The 19,435-nt window shown below is 44.7% G+C and overlaps 1 protein-coding gene across 2 annotated transcripts; it reads right to left on the bottom strand.

Annotated features, from left to right (window-relative positions):
* Window positions 1–307: 307 nt before the first annotated feature.
* ST3GAL4 (ST3 beta-galactoside alpha-2,3-sialyltransferase 4) lies at window positions 308–18,260 on the bottom strand. Of its 2 annotated transcripts, XM_006901566.1 has the most exons (12): window positions 18,256–18,260; window positions 8,516–8,519; window positions 8,352–8,427; window positions 8,020–8,104; window positions 7,562–7,642; window positions 7,311–7,408; window positions 7,067–7,127; window positions 6,530–6,625; window positions 6,227–6,416; window positions 5,360–5,506; window positions 642–785; window positions 308–394 (listed from the first exon to the last, which is right to left on the bottom strand). In XM_006901566.1, the coding sequence occupies exons 3-12, from the start codon at window positions 8,365–8,367 to the stop codon at window positions 308–310; spliced, it is 1,005 nt and encodes a 334-aa protein (XP_006901628.1). In that variant the 5' UTR covers window positions 8,368–8,427; window positions 8,516–8,519; window positions 18,256–18,260. The 2 variants fall into 2 exon arrangements, with proteins under 2 accessions (XP_006901628.1, XP_006901629.1); XM_006901567.1 differs by lacking the exons at window positions 8,516–8,519; window positions 18,256–18,260 and having other exon boundaries at window positions 8,032–8,104.
* Between the last annotated feature and the right edge of the window lie 1,175 nt (window positions 18,261–19,435).

Raw genomic sequence — 19,435 nt, 5'->3', positions numbered from 1 at the left:
CTGGATGCCATGGAACCAGCCCACAGCCCCTTCTACCCCTTATTAAATAGCCCATTAAATAATCTCTTGGTGGTGGCAGAGGCACCGCGGTAGCACTCCCGCCATCCAAGACCGCTTGGCATAGCCCCAGCGCCTCCACTCTGACCACATCTGGACTCCGCAGGAGCAGCTGGGACATGGATGCCTCACAGCCTGACAAGTCCAGGACTGTGTCCCCGGTGAGGAGTCCACGCTGACACAGGATGTCTGCAGCCTGGACAGGGTCTTTTGCAGCAGACTGGGCATACCTAGGCAGTTCCTGCCCAAGTCAGAAGTAAGTGAGGTTCTTGACAACTCCAATTTCAAGCATCCGCTTGATGGCTAGCGCCTCCTGGGAGACATTGTGGCCTGACCCCTGCAGGAGAGCCAGGGGAACAAAGTCAGCAACCCCAAGAAAGCCTGCCTCCCTCTCCCCCAGGCTGCTCCCCAGAAGGAAGATTCCCAGGGTAGCCGCTCATAGAAGAGTTGGCCCAGGAGTTTGGTTTCAGTTCCAATTCTGAGTGACCACAAACCCCCAAGCCCCGGCACACCCTCACTCACCCTCTGCCAAGACTCCCGGTCCCAGTCTCTCACCCCCACCCAGCAGCAGTGGGGCCACTTACTGCCATGGACTTGAGTGTGATCTGCTCATAGTAGTGAATGGTCTGCTTCTTGTTGTAGACATCGGGGTAGCCGAAGCCAGCAATGTGCACCAGGTCACAGAAGTGGAGGGCCAAGGTGATGGCCAGCAGACCTGTGGTGGGCTTCTGGGGAACGAGGATGGACAGGTTTAGAGCAGGCCCTGCTCCTTCTTCTCCACTTTCTAGACCAATACAACCCAAATTAAATGTATGAACACAGACATGCTCTGCACTGACCACCGCTGGGGCCCGCAGTGAATGGCATGAATGGCACAGCAGGTGATTGAGGCTACTGAACTGAAGAATGGAGCTTTGAATTCAGTTCTACTTCAGTTCATTTTCCTTGAATAGCTATTGGTGAAGGTTATCATATTGGATGGTGCATTTCAACACACCTAGGGGAGGGTCTGGGCTCTAAGGGTAACAACGAGGCAGTAAGTATAACAGTGGCAACGACAAGAATAAGATCTTTTATTCTTTGAGCATTTATGATGTGTTAGACACATTACTTAACATAGTTGTCTTGAACTCAGTATATTTTTCATCCTGTCCTCACTAAATGCTCCAGCTAAGATGCTATTATTAGACCTTTTTTACAGAAAGGAAAATAGGCTGGCACATACTAAGTAATTTGCCTGGGGATTGGAAGGGTTCAGTCCCACTCACATTTGGAGAACTTTGGCCATTCAGAAGACCTAAATGCTTTGCCATGACAGTGGGCTTCCCCTCTGAATGTGCGGGCAGCAGTTAACTTTCCTATTCAACTTCAGGGCTGCCATGAGGACCCAGCTTGCGGCATCCCTCCCTGCTCCACTCACGGGGATGAACAACTGCTAGTCTCCCAAGTCTCGCAGTGGCCTCCACTTCAGCTGCCCACTCCCATTCAGGAGCTGTGACCGAGATCTTGTCAAGTCATCATTTCAAGCTTCCCCACAGGCCCTGTCCAAGAATTCTCCTCATTTCTCTTTCACCCTTTCCTGGGCCTGCTTTTTCACCACTGTTATTCTAATCACCAAAGCGGGATCCCATCCCAGTTCAGACCCTGTTAAGTGACATTTCCATCACGTCCTAGCTAGCTCTGTCTGAACGTGGCACTTAAACCCCAAAACTCCTCCTCTAGTATTCGTTGTTACTGTCTTGCTCAAGATGGAAACCTAGGCTTGGTCATAAGTTCTTCCATTTCACTTGGAAACAGGTGTAGTGAGCAGAATTCTAAAATGATCCCCAGTGACACCTATCTAAATATAACTCCCTCCCCGAGAGTGCCAGCAGGAGCCATGAATATACTTATTTATCACTTCCATCAGAGCTCAGTAGACCTTCCGTTAAGATTAGCCCTGTGGGCCTAGTTTTATCACATAAGACTCCACATCTTGATCTAGAGAGCAGAGGCCACGAAGTCAGACACCTGTGCAGTCAGAACCCTCCCCTGGGTTCTCAGGCTGTCAAGCACATGGGAGAATGATGGTGGGTTCAAACTGCCAGACAGGAACAGCCAATGCAACTTATGAGAGATGACTCCAGCAGAGCTATCAAACAGAAGGACTTGCAAATGGAGGGGGAAACACATGGCATGGGAGGTAGGAGGCCTCCTGGATGACAACCAGAGAGACCTCAGTTCTACCACTTCTAAAAATGGAATTCGCCCAACAAGACTGAACTTGGAAGCGACTCTTCTTCTAGAGGTTGCAGACAGAACTCAGCCTCATCGGCAGGGAGCTACAGACTATGAGCAAACAAAATGGGTATTATTTCTAGTTGCTAACTTTGTGGCTGACTCTGAGAAGAATGGGAATTCCAGAACACTTGATCAAGCTAATGCAAAACCTATACTTGGACCAGGAGGCAGCCATCAGAAAAGAGCAAGGAAACACTGCATGGTTCAAAAATTGGGAAGGGCGTATACCAGGGATGTGTCCTGTCTCCCTACCTTTTCAACCTGTATGCAGAACAGATTATACAGGAGGCTGGGCTCTATGAGGAGAAATGTGGCATCAGGATTGCAGGAAGATTCAACAACAATCTGCATTATGCAGATGACACAACCCAGCTTGCTGAAACTGAGGAGGACCTGAAGTACTTGCTGCAGAAGATTAAGGAATGCAGCCTTCAATATGGATTGAGTCTCAACATCAAGAAAGCAAAGATTCTCACCATTGGGCCAATTGGCAGCATCATGATGGATGGTGAAGAGATTGCTAACAGTTTTAGTTTGCTTGGCTCCACAGTCAACACTCTTGGTACCAGCAGCCAGGAAATTAAAAGACATATTGTGATGGGAAAGTCTGCTGTTAGACTGAAGAGCAATGATAGCACTCTGGAGACTAAGGTGTGCCTGATACCAGCCATGGTCTTCGCAATCACTTGCTATGCATCAGAGAGCTAGACAATGACTAGGTATGACAGAAGGAAAATTGATGCCTCTGAGCTGTGGTGTTAGAGAAGAGTATTGAATATACATACCATGGACTGCTATGAAAATGAACAGGTTCAACCTAGAGAGGGATAAACCAGTCTGCTCTTCAGAGGTAAGGATTTTAAAGTTTTGTCTGACATACTTTGGATATGTTGAAAGGAAGGACCAATCCTTGGGAGGAGGACATCATGCTTGGGAGGGTGGAGGGACAGCGCAGGAAAGGAAGACCCTCTACGAGGTGGATTGATTCCGTGACTGGGGTAATCAGTGTAGGTGTGTCGGAGACAGTGAAATTGGCACTAGATAGAGCAGGGTATAGGGCTGTTGTACACAGGGTTGCTATAACTCACAGGGGACTGGAAGGCCCATAATAATAATAACATACTTTGTGGCAATTTGTTATGCAGCAACATAAAACTAATATAGGTGTCAAGCCCATGCCTCTCCTTTTCCACTGCAGGAGTGGGACTAGGTCCCAACCCTCTCTTGCCCCCTTTTCAGCACTCCCACACACACTCCTCCATCACACTCCTGCTCGGTGCTCTTCAACCCCATTCACACCACAACTCAGTCCTTGACAATCGGAATACCTTTCCCCAGTTCTCTGCTGAGGAGCCCCATGATTCCTTATGCCTCAACTCTACCACTTCCTCTGAAAGCCTCATCAGATAGCCCTAAGCAGAGATCTATCTGTCTCCCAACCTCCCTCAGCAGGCAGAGCGGCCCTATATTATAGCATTTTATTACTCAGTCGTGCAGACTGCTTGCTACACTGCTAGATAGGGTTTTCTCAGGGCACCCTGTCTGACATGCATGTCAACCTGGAGCCTGGGACCAAATGGGCAAATCTGAGATTCACATTATGTGTTTAACTGAGTAACAGCAGACACTCATTAAATAACAGAAATTACTCTCCCCAAATTTTAGCAAGTATGTATTGAGAACCCCTAGTGCCCCGCCTCCATGACAGACATTCCAGATAATTCAGCACTTTCTCCAAGCCTGCAATATCTCTATTAAGGCAGTACTAAAATGATTCCCACCACTAACATCACCCCCACTACTGTGACTTGCCACCAAGCTGCACTGTGCTCCACTGGGTTTTCAAGGCCTTCCAGAAGCACATCATCAAAGTGCTTCAGGATGGATTTGAACTGCCAACCTTTCAGCTAGTAGCCACGTGCTTGACTGCCTGCACAACCCAAGGAACTCCTCCCACCATAAGAATAAGAAAACCAAGGATATAAGCAACTGATTTGCCAAAGGTCCAGAGCTGTGTCTGACTGGAGCTGTGCTACACAGCCTCTCTGAGGGGTTCCAAAGATGAAGATGAAGTTGCATGGGGAGATGGCAAGACTGTGAAAGCTCATGCTGACAATGACTAGGGGCTGAAGCTGGAATCACAACTTGCAGAATTGAGTGATGGTACATAGGACTTACAGGCCAAGCCACCACAGCATGCAAGACACCTGACTTAAGCTCAAACACTTATTCTGACCAAAACATTAATCACAGCTAAAAAACCCCATAGATAAACTGGTCCCACAATAACAGGGTCCTGTCTCACTGTTCTAAAGAAAAGACCTCTGACCACTAACTGTTTAGCAACTCCTCAGGTTACAAATTCTGATTGATACTGGCCAAAATCATCCTCTTCCTCCAGCCCTCAAGCCTTGTGCATACCATCTGCTAGATCACCACTTTGGAGATGCCCCAAGGTTGGCAACAGAGTATCTTTTTCTCTTGTTACAGCAGGTTAATAATCCCAACTCTGATGACAGGTGTGCTCCTGAAGATCTGGGGCTTTAACAGGTGCTATTCAAATGCAAGGGTGCTCTGTACTGTGCTCCTAAAGCAAAGGTCACACACCTCTCTCTGGTGGTTAGACTTCACCAGGGACTTTGCAGGAGAAAGATGGGCAGACTTCTGTCAAGATCTGCAGCCTCCAAAACCAGAGAGTCATTATGAGTTGGAATCAATTTGATGGCAGTGAATGACTGTGATTCAAATGCAAAGGAGTTCTACTGGGTCAGTGGTTAAAATACCTGGCTACTAATCAAAGAGTTGTGCTTAGAATCAACAAGCTCTCTCAGTGGGAGAAAGTGGCAGTTCATTACATAAAGGTTTACATTGCTGGAAGCTAATGGGGAAGTTCTCCTCTGGAATTGGAATGGACTCAAAGGTGTACAAAGCCAAGCTGTTGTTTCTGTAATTATGCTCCCCTCTGTTGGAGCTTTCCTCTGTGTTCTAAGCTTCCAGCTCTCAGGTTCCCAACCCTCATCACCTGCTTAATCTTGCGAGAATGTTGCATCATCGGCAGGCTCAGAAGTCGGTCAGCTGCAATCTCCATGAAAAAGGGATTGAGAATCCGAATCTGTTTGGGGTTGACATCCCAGATGAGGGGGGGCTGTTTCCAGAAACCTTTTCGAACCTGCTAGGGAGAGATGGAAGTAAAGACATGTTTCTTAAGCCCAGCTCATTCTCTTCAGTCAGGAGGACCTCAGAAACACAGAGGTGAGAGTGAAGGAGGCGGGGAGAACAGAGAGCGAGGAGAGAGGGTCCCCCTCGAGGCAGCCACGTGACAAGGTTTGTAGAGTGTGACAGCCATTCTGTACCTCCAAAGTGACCTCAAGGGGGAGAAAGACTCCAAGTCTTTGGATACGGGGAAAATTCCAGACTGAGTGGTTTACCTCTGAGCAGAGAGACAGCAGAGGGCTCTCTGGGAAGACTCTCAAGGAATTACCCAGCAGGGCACAGACCTCAGCTGTTCTAGCTGGGCCCAGCCAGGGAAGACCTTGAAACATCTATCTGTCCCCACTGCCACAAGCAAATACATAATCTGATCCTCTCCTTATCCCAGCAGGTCTCAGGCCTGGAGGGACCATTCAGGTTGGGCCAGTAAGGGCTTGATTGTTGTGTGCTGTGCTGGGGCTGCCACTGCCCAACCCCACAGGCCTGGTGCCTGGCAGCTGGGCACCTCATGAGAAGCACTGCAGAGCAGGTCTCAGTGAGCAGAATGGGCAGTGCTGGGAGTCACTCCTTCCCCTCTTCAGCCCTTTCACACCAGGAATGCAGGGAAGACACACTGCATGCGTTCCTGACTGCTATGTCCCCGCCCCAGGCTACTTCACTCCATCAGCCCCACACTTACCCGCTTCTTGTCACTCAGGATGGTCTCAATCCAGTGGAAGTCCATTGCCTTGAATGCTACCAGGACCAGGAGCGTGTCTGGATTATTCTCCACTTTGGGGTCGAAGTGGGCAGATTCAGGGTAGAAGAGACGCATGGTGGTCTTGGAGCCCACGTCCCCCTCGTAGCCAGCCACTGGAGCATTGTTCAATCTTGGTGGTGGGAAGGGGGGGTCCATTACCTAGAGTACCCCTGAGCCTTGCCCACCACTGAGAAAGCCCCTAACAGCTCCCAGATAGAAGAGGGGAAGGGTAGCCACACAGACCTGATGACCACATCATACTTGTTGATGGCCTCTCCCAGCGAGCTGTTCCGAAGCCTGTGCCCATTCCCCACCACCACGCAGCGGCGGCACTGCAGGCTGCCATGATAAGGTGAACATGAGGCCCAGAAGTAATCCCTGTCCCTTGAACTACCACCCCCCTGGACCTGTCTGGAGCCTGCAATCGCTGGTCCCCATGACCAGCCCCACTGGTCCTGCTGGTGGTCTGCTGTCTATATGGCACTGGGCTCTAAAGGGAGGGAAAATGGGAAGGCAGAGGAAAGGAGACACAAGGGGAGAACTAATGAGAAATCCCAATCAGAGTCCCCTTCCTGCTGCAACAATGACAGCCTCAGAAGCCTGCCCCGGGCCCCAAATGCCCAGACCAGGCTGTCACGCAGACAGGTGCACTCAGATCCTCTGGAGACAGACAGGCTAGGAGGAAGGGTCAAAAGTGACCCCACCAGGCCAGAGGCAAGGAGGCTCACACCAGAGAAGAGGAGAGGGTGGTCCGATCCGAGGGAAGGTGTGTCTCCTTACCTCTGGATGCTTTCCGGCATGGAATAACTGGTGATAGCTAGAACCCGCAGAAGAAGGTCTTCTATAAGAGCAAGGGTGCATTCTGAGGGCAGCTCACCACTGTCTACTGCTCCTCAGAACCTCACCTGCCTCTGTCCTGCTCTGCTCCTACCCCTGGCTCAGCACTAAAGCCATGAGCAACAAAGCAGAAGGGACAGTGTCACCAAGGTGACCCATCACTGGCACTGAGAGGCCAGACACTTACCACTCCCCTTCGTCCCATAGGGCAGCTCATAGACAGAGTGTGTTTTGACCCAGAAAAAGTCCTTAAGTTGCAGGAAGATGGGCTGATCTCGGGAGTAGCTGCAGAGGGGAATCCAGTTGGAGAAGAGGAAGAAATGAGTTCTCATACCAGAATCAGGGCCCATGCCTATTCACATCGACGTACCACCCCACCACCCGACCCTCCAATGGCCAGAACAGGGCCTCCCCACACCTCGTGACCCACCCACATACTTGCCAAAGATCCTAGAGGCCTTCCTCTCTGCCTCGCCCTGCAGGCATGGCTCCCTCTTCTCTGGGATGGGAAAATAGAAACTGGAGACAGAGGAAATCAAGACACTCAGCTAGACTCCAGCAACCCAGGGACCAGCAGCTTCAAGCCTCTCCATTGGCACACAGATCCCAAGTCACTGAAGAAGGTCATCTCAACCTAAGTTCCACTCTGAAGCTGAGTAGCTGAGAATACTCTTCCTTCCTATACTCCTGCGGGGTTCTCCAGATGCTAACCTGCAGGCCCCCATCAACCTGCACATCCCTCCACAGGATCCCATGCCAGTAGTTGAAAGGGTCATGCCCTGTTTCTCTGCTCCTTCGGCCCCACCTGGGTCCCATCTGGGCCTCTACTGTATGAGATTAAAGGCAAGAAAGCTCCATCCCTTGAAAGAACCAAGAGATATGGAAGGTGAACTCACAGCTCAATGTACCTGTCTTCTCGGGAGATGGAGTACCACACCATGACAACCAGAACCAGAGCCAGCATGGCCAGGAGCTTCCAGCCTGCGGGGCACATGCACAGAGGAGCTGGATGCACAATCAGCCTGGACCAATGCTGGCCCACCATCCCCTTACCTTGAGCAGTCCAGCCTGGTGCTCTCTGGAGCTGCCCTTCTGGCATGGGGCTTAGAAGTTACATTTCTTCTGGCTCTCTACATGGACAGCCAGGCCTCTCTCTGACTGCCTCTCAATACCAAGGCCACTTCTGCAGGGCCTACCCTAGAGGGGGGAGCACTCAGATGACACTCACGGGACTTGCTGGTCATGGTTTTCAGTAGATGGCTCGGTTCCTGGGGAGAGCTGTCATCCTGGCTGCCTCCGGCCACCTAGGAGGTAGGAGTCACAGATGTCTGTCTGTCCATTCAGTACACAAACACTCCACCCTGAAACAGAACATGCCCACAGCCTGCCTACCTCCCTCCTCTGGAAGGCAGAAAGCTGCTCTGCAGGCCACAAACCCAGAGAGGGTGCTCACATCCTTGGGCCCTCCTGGGCCCTCCAAAGGTCACGTCCAGGGCCAAGGAGTCCCAGGTCAGAGGAAGGGAAAGCAAGCATCATTTTGTTAATGTCAGCTCCTCAGATAGGAAGCCCTCCATCTTTTTCTCCTTTAACCAACAAGGACCATCTTCAGGAGATAGGTGGGCACCTCTAGCCACTTAAACCCAATAAAACAACTAACTTATAGAAAGGCATTTAATTGACTATGCAAAGGCATTTGACTGTGTGGATCATAACAAACTATGGCTAATATTGAGAAGAACGGGAACCCCAGAATACTTAATCATGCTCATAAAAAACATGTATCTAGACCAAAAAGCTGTCATCTGAACAGAGAACTGCATGATGTAAAATCAAGAAAGGTGTGTGTCAGGGGTTTATTTTCTCACTATAGCTATTCAATCTGTATGCTGAGCAAATTATTCAAGAAGTTTGACTCTAGGAAGAAGAATAAAAATCAGAGACAAACTCATCAATAACCTGCATTATGCAGAAGACACAATCTTTCTTGCTGAAAGAGGTGAGGGCTTGAAGCGATTTATGTAGAAGACTATAGCCTTCAATATGGATTATATCTCAACATCAAGAAAACAAAAATCTCTGGACCAATAGGCAAAATCATAACAGATATAGAAAAGACTGAAGTTGTCAACAATTTCATCTTGCTGGATCCACAATCAACACCCATTGTAAAAGCGGTCAAGAAATCAAAAGACTCATTTCATTGAAGAAATCTGCTGTTCAAGACCTTTCCAAAGTGCTAATGAGCAAAGATGTCATTTTAAAGACTAACCTGATCCAAGACACAGACTTTTCAATTACTTGCTATGTATTTGAAAGACAATGAATAAGGATGACAGAAGAATCGATGCCTTCAAACTGTGGTATTGGAGAAGAGCACTGAACACCATGGACTGCCAAGAGAACAAACAGGTATGTGTAGGACAAGGTGCAACCGGAGTGCTCTTTAGAGGCAATGATGGCAAAGCTTTGTTTTACATACTCTGGGCCTGTTGTTAGGTGAGGCTATTCCTTGGAATCCAAGAACACCATACTTGGAAAGGTGGAGAGTCAAAAAAAGAGAAGGACTGATAAAGTAACTGCAGCAATGGGCTCAAGTATTCCAGAGATGATGAGAATGGCATGGCACAGGGCAGGGTTCAGATCTGTTGCTACTAGTGTCGCTGTGAGTCATATTCCTTCCACAGATATAGTCAATGTGATTCGTATGTAGCCCATCAGGTGAGGTCTATGTACAAAGTCGTCATTTGTGTCTTTTTAAAAAGGCATTTACAGATGAGATCTTAAGCAAAAAAAAAAGGTTCCAATCTCTCCACAACCTTATCAGTATTTGTTGTGTGCTGCCCTATTAAGTTCTGCTATTGTTGCTGGAAATGTCCCCTCCTTCTGATAACTTTCTATTTCAGGAATTTAAAATTTATAAACATTAAAAATTGGTGACCTATTAATCAGAACTGGCTTTGACAAGCACTGTGGCATTTGGACAAGAACAAACTGGGAGGAGGGTAGAGAGAATAGTGCAACAATGAATGAATGGAAACCCAAAATCTCTGTAAATGTTTATGAAAATTAATAAAATATAATTATAGAAAAAAATAAAAAATTGGTGACCTCATTTTTTTCATCTTAGTAAAATTTTTTTCAACAAAAAAAGGCATTTGCAATGAATAAATCATTGAAAATACAAAATTTGATCATTCTCTTTCCAGCCACATTTCTATCAACAAGCCCATTATCTTCTAACTACTATTCCTTTTTCACTGTTTCCAATTTTTGCATTCTAGTCACCAATTATCGTGAACATGTCTTGACAGCATGTTCAGTCAATTTCAGACTGCAAGATTTGGTAAAAATTTTCAATTTCTTCCTCTTTGGCTCTAGATGTAGGAGCATATTGTGAGTAATAGTTGTATTAATGGGCCTTCCTTGTATTCGTATGGATTATATCCTATCACTCATAACACTGTATTTCAGGATGGAGCTTGAAATTGACTTTTTTGCTATGAATGCAACACTATTCTTTTTCTGTTTTTCATTCCCAGCACAGTGTACATGAGTGTATCTGATTGAAAGTGGCTAAAGCTAGTCCATCTCATCTTACTAATGCCTAGAATGTAGATATTCATGCCTTCCATTTCCTTTTTCATAGTTTCTAGTTTCCCAACATTCAAGCAACATAAATTGCATGTTCCAATTATTAAACAATGTTTGGCTTTTTCACAATGGGTTTGTCATCAGAGTACAGGTTTTGGTGAATACCATCTCAAAATCTAAGCCAAATGGGAAAGGAGAAGAAGACCCATATCAATATCGTTGTCATCGGACACATATACTTGGGCAAGTCCAAAACGACTGGCCACCTGATCTACAAATGTGGTGGGACTGACAAGAAAACCAGTGAGAAATTCGAGAAGGAAGCTGTGGAGATGGGAAAGGGTTCCTTCAAATATGCCTGGGCTTGGATAAACGAAAAGCTGAACACAAGTGTGCCATCACCGCTGATATCTCCCTGTGGAAATTTGAGGCCAGCAAATACTATGTGACCATCATTGATGCCCCAGGACACAGAGACTTTATAAAAAACATGATTACAGGAACATCACAGGCTGATTGTGCTGTCCTGATTGTTGCTGCTGGTGTTGGTGAATGTGAGGCTGGTATCTCAAAGAACAGGCAGACCCTTCTGGCTTACACACTGGGTGTGAAGCAACTGATTGTTGGTGTTAACAAAATGGATTCCACTGAGCCACATTACAGCCAGTAGAGATATGAGGAAATTGTCAAGGAAGCCACCACCTACATCAAGAAAATTAGCTGCAATCCTGACACAGTAGCCTTTGTGCCAATTTCTGGTTAGAATAGTGACAACATGCTGGAGCCAAGGTTAACATGCCTTGGTTCAAGGGATGGAAAGTCACCCGGAACAATGGCAGTACCAGTAGAACCACACTGCTTGAAGCTTTGGATTGCATTCTGCCAACAACTTGTCCAACAGATAAGCCCCTGGGTCTGCCTCTCCAGGATGTCTACAAGATCGGTGGTATTGGTACTGTCCCTGTGGGCAGACTACAAACTGGTGTTCTCAAGCCAGGCATGGTGGTCACATTTGCCCCAGTCAATGTTACCACAGAAATCAAGTCTGTTGACATGCACCATGAAGCTTTGAGTAAAGCTCTGCCTGGTGACAATGTTGGCTTCAGTGTTAAGAACATCTCTGTGAAAATGTTTGATGTGGCAAGTGGCAACATGGCTGGTAACAGAAAAAATGACCCACCAATGGAAGCAGCTTGCTTCATTGCTCAGGTGATCATCTTAAAGCATGCTCGCCAAATCAGTGCTGGTTATGCACCTGTGCTGGATTGTCACACAGCTCACGTTGCTAGGAAGTTTGCTAAGATCAAAGAGAAGACTGAACTAAAATGGTGCAACCACTGTGGAAGGCAGTATGGCGCTTTCTCAAAATGAGGTATCATCTCACCCCAGTCAGAATAGCAAAATTTAACAGAACAGCAAGCAACAAATGCTGGCGAGGTTGTGGAGAAACTGGAACCCTTATTCACTGTTGGTGGGAGTGTAAAATGGTGCAACCACTGTGGAAGGTGGTATGGCGCTTTCTCAAAAAGTTGCAAATAGAGATACCCTTTGACCCAGCAATTCCACTACTGGGAATATACCCCAAAGAGACCATAACTGACATCCAAGCAGATATATGCACACCCAAGTTTATTGTGGCTTTGTTCACAATAGCAAGGAGTTGGAAACAACCTAACAACGAATGGATAGAGAAGCTGTGGTATATTCACACAATGGAATACCATGCTGCATTGAAAAACAAGGAACTCATGCAATATTATTCAAAATGGGTGACTCTGGAGGACATTATGCTGAGTGAAGTATCTCAGTCACAAAAGGACAAAAACTGTATGGTGCCACTGCTGTAAAACAGGACTGACCTTGGGGTTGGGGAGAGACTGAGAAAGATGGGTTCAATAATGTATACTTCATAGGAACAGATGAGGGAGAAAACTGTTTAAAAGGGATATGTGATTAGGTATTTTTGTCATGACAAGAGTCTAGACGAAGGCTACATGGTGGAGTGGACCTGGGGGAGGGTTTGTAAAACAATGAAAGAATTTTTCTTTTACTTTTCCAAGAGGGTAGTGTACTAGGGGGGAGGTTGGGAGAGGGAAAAAGTGCAACAATGAATGAATGGAAATCCAAAGTCTGTAAATTTTTACTGAAATTAATAAGAAATTTAAATTAAAAAAAAAGAAAAACAAGCAACTCATGCAATATTATTCAAAATAGGTGACCCTCGAGGACATTATGCTGAGTGAAATATCTCAGTCACAAAAGGACAAACAGTGCATAGCGCCACTGCTTTAGAATGGGACTGACATTAGGGTTAGGGTAAGAATGAGAAAAACTGGATGAATTATATATACTGCACTGAAACTGATGAGGGAGAGAACAGTTTAAAAGCAATATATTTTGGGGCATTATGATTATCATAAGCGTCCGGAATGAAGGTTGTAGAGTGGAATATACTCGGGGTGGTGGTGGGGGACTGCGGGGGGATTGTATACTAATGAAGGAATTTTTCTTTTACTTTTCAAAAAGAAGAGCAAACTTGGGGGGGTGCAGGGAGAAAAGTGCAACAATGAATGAATGGAAATTCAAAATCTCTGTAAATGTTCATTGAAATTAATAATAAAAAAATTTTTTTAAAAAAAAGGAGAAGACTTGATTGCTGTTCTGGTAAGAAGTGGGAAGATGGCCCCAATTCCTGAAGTCTAGTGATGCTGCCATTGTTGATATGGCTCCTGGCAAGACCATGTGTGTGCAGACCTTCCCCGATTACCCTCCTCTGGGTTGTTTTGCTGTTTTTGACTTGAGGCAGACTGTTGCTGTGGGTGTCATCAAGGCAGTAGGCAAGAAGGCCGCTGGAGTTGGCAAGGTCGCCAAGTCTCCTCAGAAAGCTCAGAAGGCTAAATGAATATTACCCATAACACCTGGCACCTCAGTCTTAGTCAGTGGTGGAAGAACAGTCTCAGAAATATTTGTCTCAATTGGCCATTTAAATTTAATAGTAAAAGACTGGTTAATGATAGCCATGTGTCGTAAAACCTTCAGAAGGAAAGGAATGTTTTGTGGACCGTTTGTTCTCTTTTTCGTGTGACACTTTTAAGTTATTACTTTTTAAAATCAGTACTTTTAAAATGGAAACAAACTGACCAAAAAATTTTCACAGAATTTTTAGACCCATTAAAACAAGTTTAATGAGAAAAAAAGAAAACAAAAAACAATGTTTGCCATTATTTTTCCTCATTTCAACTGACTTCCAGTCTGGGCTCTACCACTACTACTGTGACTATCAGCACTCCTCTACTGTTCATGGGGTTTTCAAAGGCCTGTTATTTAAATAGTGGATGGCCAAGCCTGCTTCCTAGTCTGTCTTAATCTGGATGATTTACTAACATCTGTCCATCATGGGTAATCCTGTGGCAACTGACACACCAGTGGCATAGCTTTCAGTATCATAGCAACCCACAAGTTATCTCATTACAGCAAATGGACAGACAAGTGCTTTACCAATTAGAACAATCTTCTCCCCAAATACAACATACCAATAGGCTGCACAGGAATCAAATTGACTACATCTGTAGAAGAAATCATTGGAGAAGCTCAATATCGGCAGTCAAAACCAGTCCTGGGGCGGACTGTGAGTCACACCATCAAACTGCTCATGTGCAAGTTCAAACTGAAGCCGAAAAAATTAAGTCCACAGGAACCAAGATATTCTTTTTAATCTATTCCATCTGCATTTCATCAAGATCATCTTAAGAATAGGTTTGAAGCAGTGCACACCAATGATCAAGGATATTACCCATGAAGAAAACAAAAGATCATTACAGAAGAGAAAGAAAAAACCGAAATGGATATCAAAAGAGACTCTAAAAATTGCACTAGAGCATTTAGAATCCAAAATGAAGGAGAAACATGCCAAAGTAAAAGAGCTGAGCAGAAAATGTCAAAGGGCAGCTCAAGAAGACAAGGCAAAGTATTATAATGAAATGTTCAGAAAGCTGGAATTGGAGAATAAATAGGGAAGAACTTGCCTTGCATTTCTCAAACTGAGAAAAGTGAAAAAAACAAATTTAAGCCTCAAGTTACAATACTGAAGGATGCTATGGGCAATACATTGAATGACTCAGAAAGCATTAAAAGAAGGAATCTACAGCCAGGACAGAATAAAACAGATGAATGGGACCTTCTAAGAATCAAATCCCTATGCACATCAAAAAAATTTCCCCAATAAAGTAAAAAGGAAAGTCACAGACTGGGAAAGGATATTTGATAATGACATATCTGCTAAGGGACTCACAACTAAAATTTATAGACTAGCTCCTCAAAAAGATAAAAGTAAACAAGCCAATCGCAATAATGGACACAGTATATGAACACACAGTTCACCAAAGAAGACATGCAGATGACAAAAAATGCATGAAGAAATGTTCAAAAGTCCCTAGCTCTCATAAACGTACAAATAAAAACAACTATGAGATATCATCTCACCCCAGTAACATTAGTAAAGTTCAAAAGAACAGCAAACAGCAAATGCTGCCAAGGTTGTGGAAAGATTGGAACCCTGACTGTTGCAGGGAGTATAAAATGGTGCAACCACTATGGAAGGCGGTTTGGTGCCCTCTCAAAAAGTTGGAAATAGAATTACCATTTGACCCAGCAATTCCAATACTAGGAATACATCGTAAAGAAACCAGAGCTGCTGATATATGCACACTCATGTTTATGACTGTGTTACTTCACAACAGCAAAGAGATGGAAGCAAACTCATCAACAAATGAATGGATAAAAAAAAACTATGGTATGTGCACACAATGTAATACAGCACTGAAAAATAAGGGACTTGGGAGCTCTGGTGGCCTACTGGCAAGAAGCTACACTGCAATCCCAGAGGCACACAGTTCGAATCCATCAGATGCTCTGCCGGGGAAGGAGGGACAATCTCCTCCTGTACCAGATAAGATCTGATTTGACGGTACACACACACACACAAAAATAAAATAAAAATTAAAAAAAAATAAGAAACTCATAAAATATTCCACAACTTGGATGATCCTGGAGGACATTATGCTAAGTGAAATATCTCAGTCACAAAAGGACAAATACTGCATAACACTACTGTTATAAAATAGGACTAACATGGGGGTTGTAAGGAAAACTAAGGAAAGAGGGGATAAATAATGAACACTGCATTGGAACAGATGAAGGAAAGAACTGTTTAAAAGGAATATGTGATTAGTCTTTATTTGTATGACAGCAGCCCAGAATAAGAGGTACAGAGCAAAGTGGTCTTGGGGATGGGTGGTGGAAGGAGGAAACTATGCAACAATGAATGAGTTGGTTTTTTTTTTCTTTCTAAAAAGTAAACTGGAGGTAGGGAGGAAAATGTGCAACAATAAATGAATGAAAATCTAACATTTCTATAAACTTCCATTAAAATCCCAATTTAAAAAAAAAAAGAAAGAAAACCATAAGAAGATGGGAGGAATATACAGAATCACTGTACCAAATAGAACTGACTGGCATTGAAAAATTTTAGGAAGTAACCATGAGCAGGAGCCAAGAGTAATGAAGGAGGAGGTGGAAGCTGCATTGAAGCTACTGGCAAAAATTAAGGTCCCTACGGGATTAATTAAATTAAGGAACCTACGGGATACCCACTGACTTGTATCAGTTAACAGATGCAGCCTTGGATACACTCATCAGTCTATGCCAGGAAATTTGGATGATAGCTGTCTAACCAATGGATTGAAAGAGGTCCATACTTGTTCCCATTCCCAAGATAGGTGAGTCAAGAGAATGTGTAAACTATTGAACAATATCATTAATATCACATTAAAGCGAAATACTGCTGAAGATCATTCAAAAATGCCACAAAAGTACATATAGATAGGGAGCTGCCAGAAGTTCAAGCAGGATTTAGAAGAAGCCATGGTAGCAGGAATATCATTGCTGATGTCAGGTGGATTCTGGCCAAAAGTAAAAAACACCAGAAGAATGTCTATTTGTGCTTTATTGTCTATGCAAAGGCATTTTACTGTGTGGATCATGACAAGGTGTGACTGACATTGAGAAGAATGGGAGTCCCAGAGCTCTTAATTGTGCTCATGAGAAATCTATACCTGGACCAGGAGGCTGTTGTAGGAACCAAACAAGGTAACACTGCATGTTTTAAAATTAGGAAGGGAGTGGGTCAGAGTTGTATTCTCTCTCCATACTTATTCAATCTGTATGCTAAGCAAATTATTCGAGAAGCCAGACTTTATGAGAGGAATGTGGCATCAAGATCAGAGGGAGACTCTTCAATAACCTTTGTTATGCAGATGATACAAACTTCCCTGCTGAGATGAGAAGAACCTGAAGTACTTGTTGCAGAAGAGCAATGAATGCAGCCTTCAGTATGGACTGCAAGAAAACAAATATTCTTACCACTGGACTGATAGGTAACATGAGATATGGAGAAAAGACTGAAATTGTCAACAACTTCATCTTATTTGGATCCACAATTAACACCCTTTGTACTAGCAGTCAGGAAATCAGGAGACGAATTGCACTGGGAAAATCTGCAGTCAGGGACCTCTCTGAATTATTAAGGGGTAATGATGTTTGTTTGAGGACTAAGGTGCATCTGATTCAAGCTATGGTCTTTCTGATCACTTGCTATGCTTCTCAGAGCTGGACAATGAATAAGGATGATAGAGGAACTGATTGATGCATTTGAGTTGTGGTTTTGGAGAAGAGTGTTAACTAGTCAATGGATGGCCAAAAAGACAAATATGTCTTAGAAACTGTGCAGCCAGACTGCTCTTTGGAGGCAAAGATGTTAAGGCTTCACCTCACATACTTCAGGAATGTTGCTAGGAGGTGCTCTTCCTTGGAAAGCCCGGAAAGGTGGAGAGTCGGTGAAGAAGAGGAAGACCCTTGACCAGGTGGATTAACACGGTGACCGCCAAAAGGGGCTCTAATGTGTCAGGGAGTGTGAGGATGACACAGGATAGGCCAGGGTTCAGATGTGTTGTTCACAGGGTCACTATGGATTGTACTTGAGGGCACCTAACAACAACAACATGATTCTTATTCAACAGCACTTAACAACAACATATAAAGGCTTGAATAAATCTGCCTTGCAACCAGGGTGCTCGCTCCTTTAAAGGCATGGGTGGTACAATTTCTTCTTACTTTGATGTCAGGTAGGGCCAAGCCCCTGGAAAACCATCAAGCTGGGAAAGATAGTGAAATATAAAAATAGGCTGAAGCATGGCAAAGATTGTGAAGACAGGGCAGGATGAGGCAAGGTTCAAACCTGTTGTTCATAGGGTCATTATGAGTTGTAGTTGGCTAAACAGTATCTAATAATAACATAAGAAGGCTTTCGGTTTTACCCAGTGAAGTCTAACTCTTCTCTACCATTCAAATCATCATACCTTGGTCTGAATAGCACCAGCCCTCTATCATCAAGCTCTCATTACTTCAGCCAAAAAGGTCTGCATTGCCCAGAGACAGGGGCTGAGGATGGGGCTTCCAGAAGGTCCTTGGAGTTTCTCTAGTACTCTGAGATTCTGACTAATACAAATACTGCAGAATGGAGGACAAAGAGAGGAAAGGGCATATGAATGGAATGAGGCTTTCAGGCAGGCAGGCTGTTGATGAACATAAGCAAGCAAAGCCATTTCTATCCATCATGGACTCAGCTGCAGTCACAGGTAGATACAAGAAGACATTATTGCTCCAGAACTTACCAAGCTCATCATGATTCCCAAGTGATCCTGATGATAAGAATCATCTGAACTGCTTCCTAAAACATAGATGCCAAGGTTCTCCCGAGCAGTAGGGACCAGTCACGAACTGAGGCAGGAATGGGGCAGGACCTGGGCGGCACCAGCCATTTTCACAATCAGTCCAAGTGATTCTTATGATCCAGGACACAAGTGAACGGTGGCCTTTCTGCTGCTCAGAGGTTAAATGAAAAACTTCACATCATGTCTCAGATGGCAGCAACTGAAATTCTGTTAGGTGGTGTCGAGTTGGTGTGACCATAGAGACTCCATGCCCAACAGAGCAAAGCACTGTCAGGGCATGTGCTGTTCCCACAGTTGTTGCTGCTTGCACCCACTGCCACTGCATTGTGCTAATCTACCTGAGGGTTGCCCATTTTCTCACTGGCCCTCTACTAAGTATGATGTCCTTTGCCAGGGACTGGACTCTCCTAATAACATGCCCAAAATACATTAGAAAACACCTGCCCATCCGCCCTGCTAAGGAACATTCAGGATGTACTCCTTCTGAGACAGATGGGGTTTGTTCTGGAAGTTCGGGTATATTAAAAATTCTTTGTCAACACCATAATTCAACAGCATCAAAGAGTCTTCCATCTTCCTTATTCATTCATTGTCCAGCCGTTACATACAAATGAATGATTAAGAACACCATGGCGTAGGTAATGTATACCTTTGTCAGTAATGTGACATTTTTACTTTTAAATATGTTAAGAAATCCTCTTCAGAGACCTGCCCAATGCAATAATTTTTTATTTCTTTTTTTGTTCTATTTAAATTTATTATTAATTTCAGTAAAAATTTAGAGAATTTGGATTTCCATTCACTCATTGTTGCACTTTTCCCCCTCCCAATCCTTCCCCCCTAGTACACTACCCTCTTGGAAAAGTAAAAGAAAAATTCTTTAATTGTTTTACAAACCCTCCCCCAGGTCCACTCCACCATGTAGCCTTCG

Source organism: Elephantulus edwardii, unplaced genomic scaffold (genome assembly GCF_000299155.1).
Source record: "Elephantulus edwardii isolate Elephantulus edwardi_28Jun2011 unplaced genomic scaffold, EleEdw1.0 scaffold00333, whole genome shotgun sequence".
In the NCBI taxonomy this organism is placed as follows: Eukaryota; Metazoa; Chordata; class Mammalia; order Macroscelidea; family Macroscelididae; genus Elephantulus; species Elephantulus edwardii.
The sequence above is the reverse complement of the archived record's forward strand: the minus strand, read 5'-3'. Positions and strand labels throughout refer to the sequence as shown.

Excerpts from the sequence above, each read along its gene's own strand:
- ST3GAL4 (XM_006901566.1), bottom strand. Across the intron at positions 6,417-6,529 it reads AAGTATGATGTGGTCATCAG|ATTGAACAATGCTCCAGTGG; the intron begins GTCTGTGTGGCT and ends CCCACCACCAAG. Across the intron at positions 5,507-6,226 it reads TCCTGAGTGACAAGAAGCGG|GTTCGAAAAGGTTTCTGGAA; the intron begins GTAAGTGTGGGG and ends TCTCCCTAGCAG.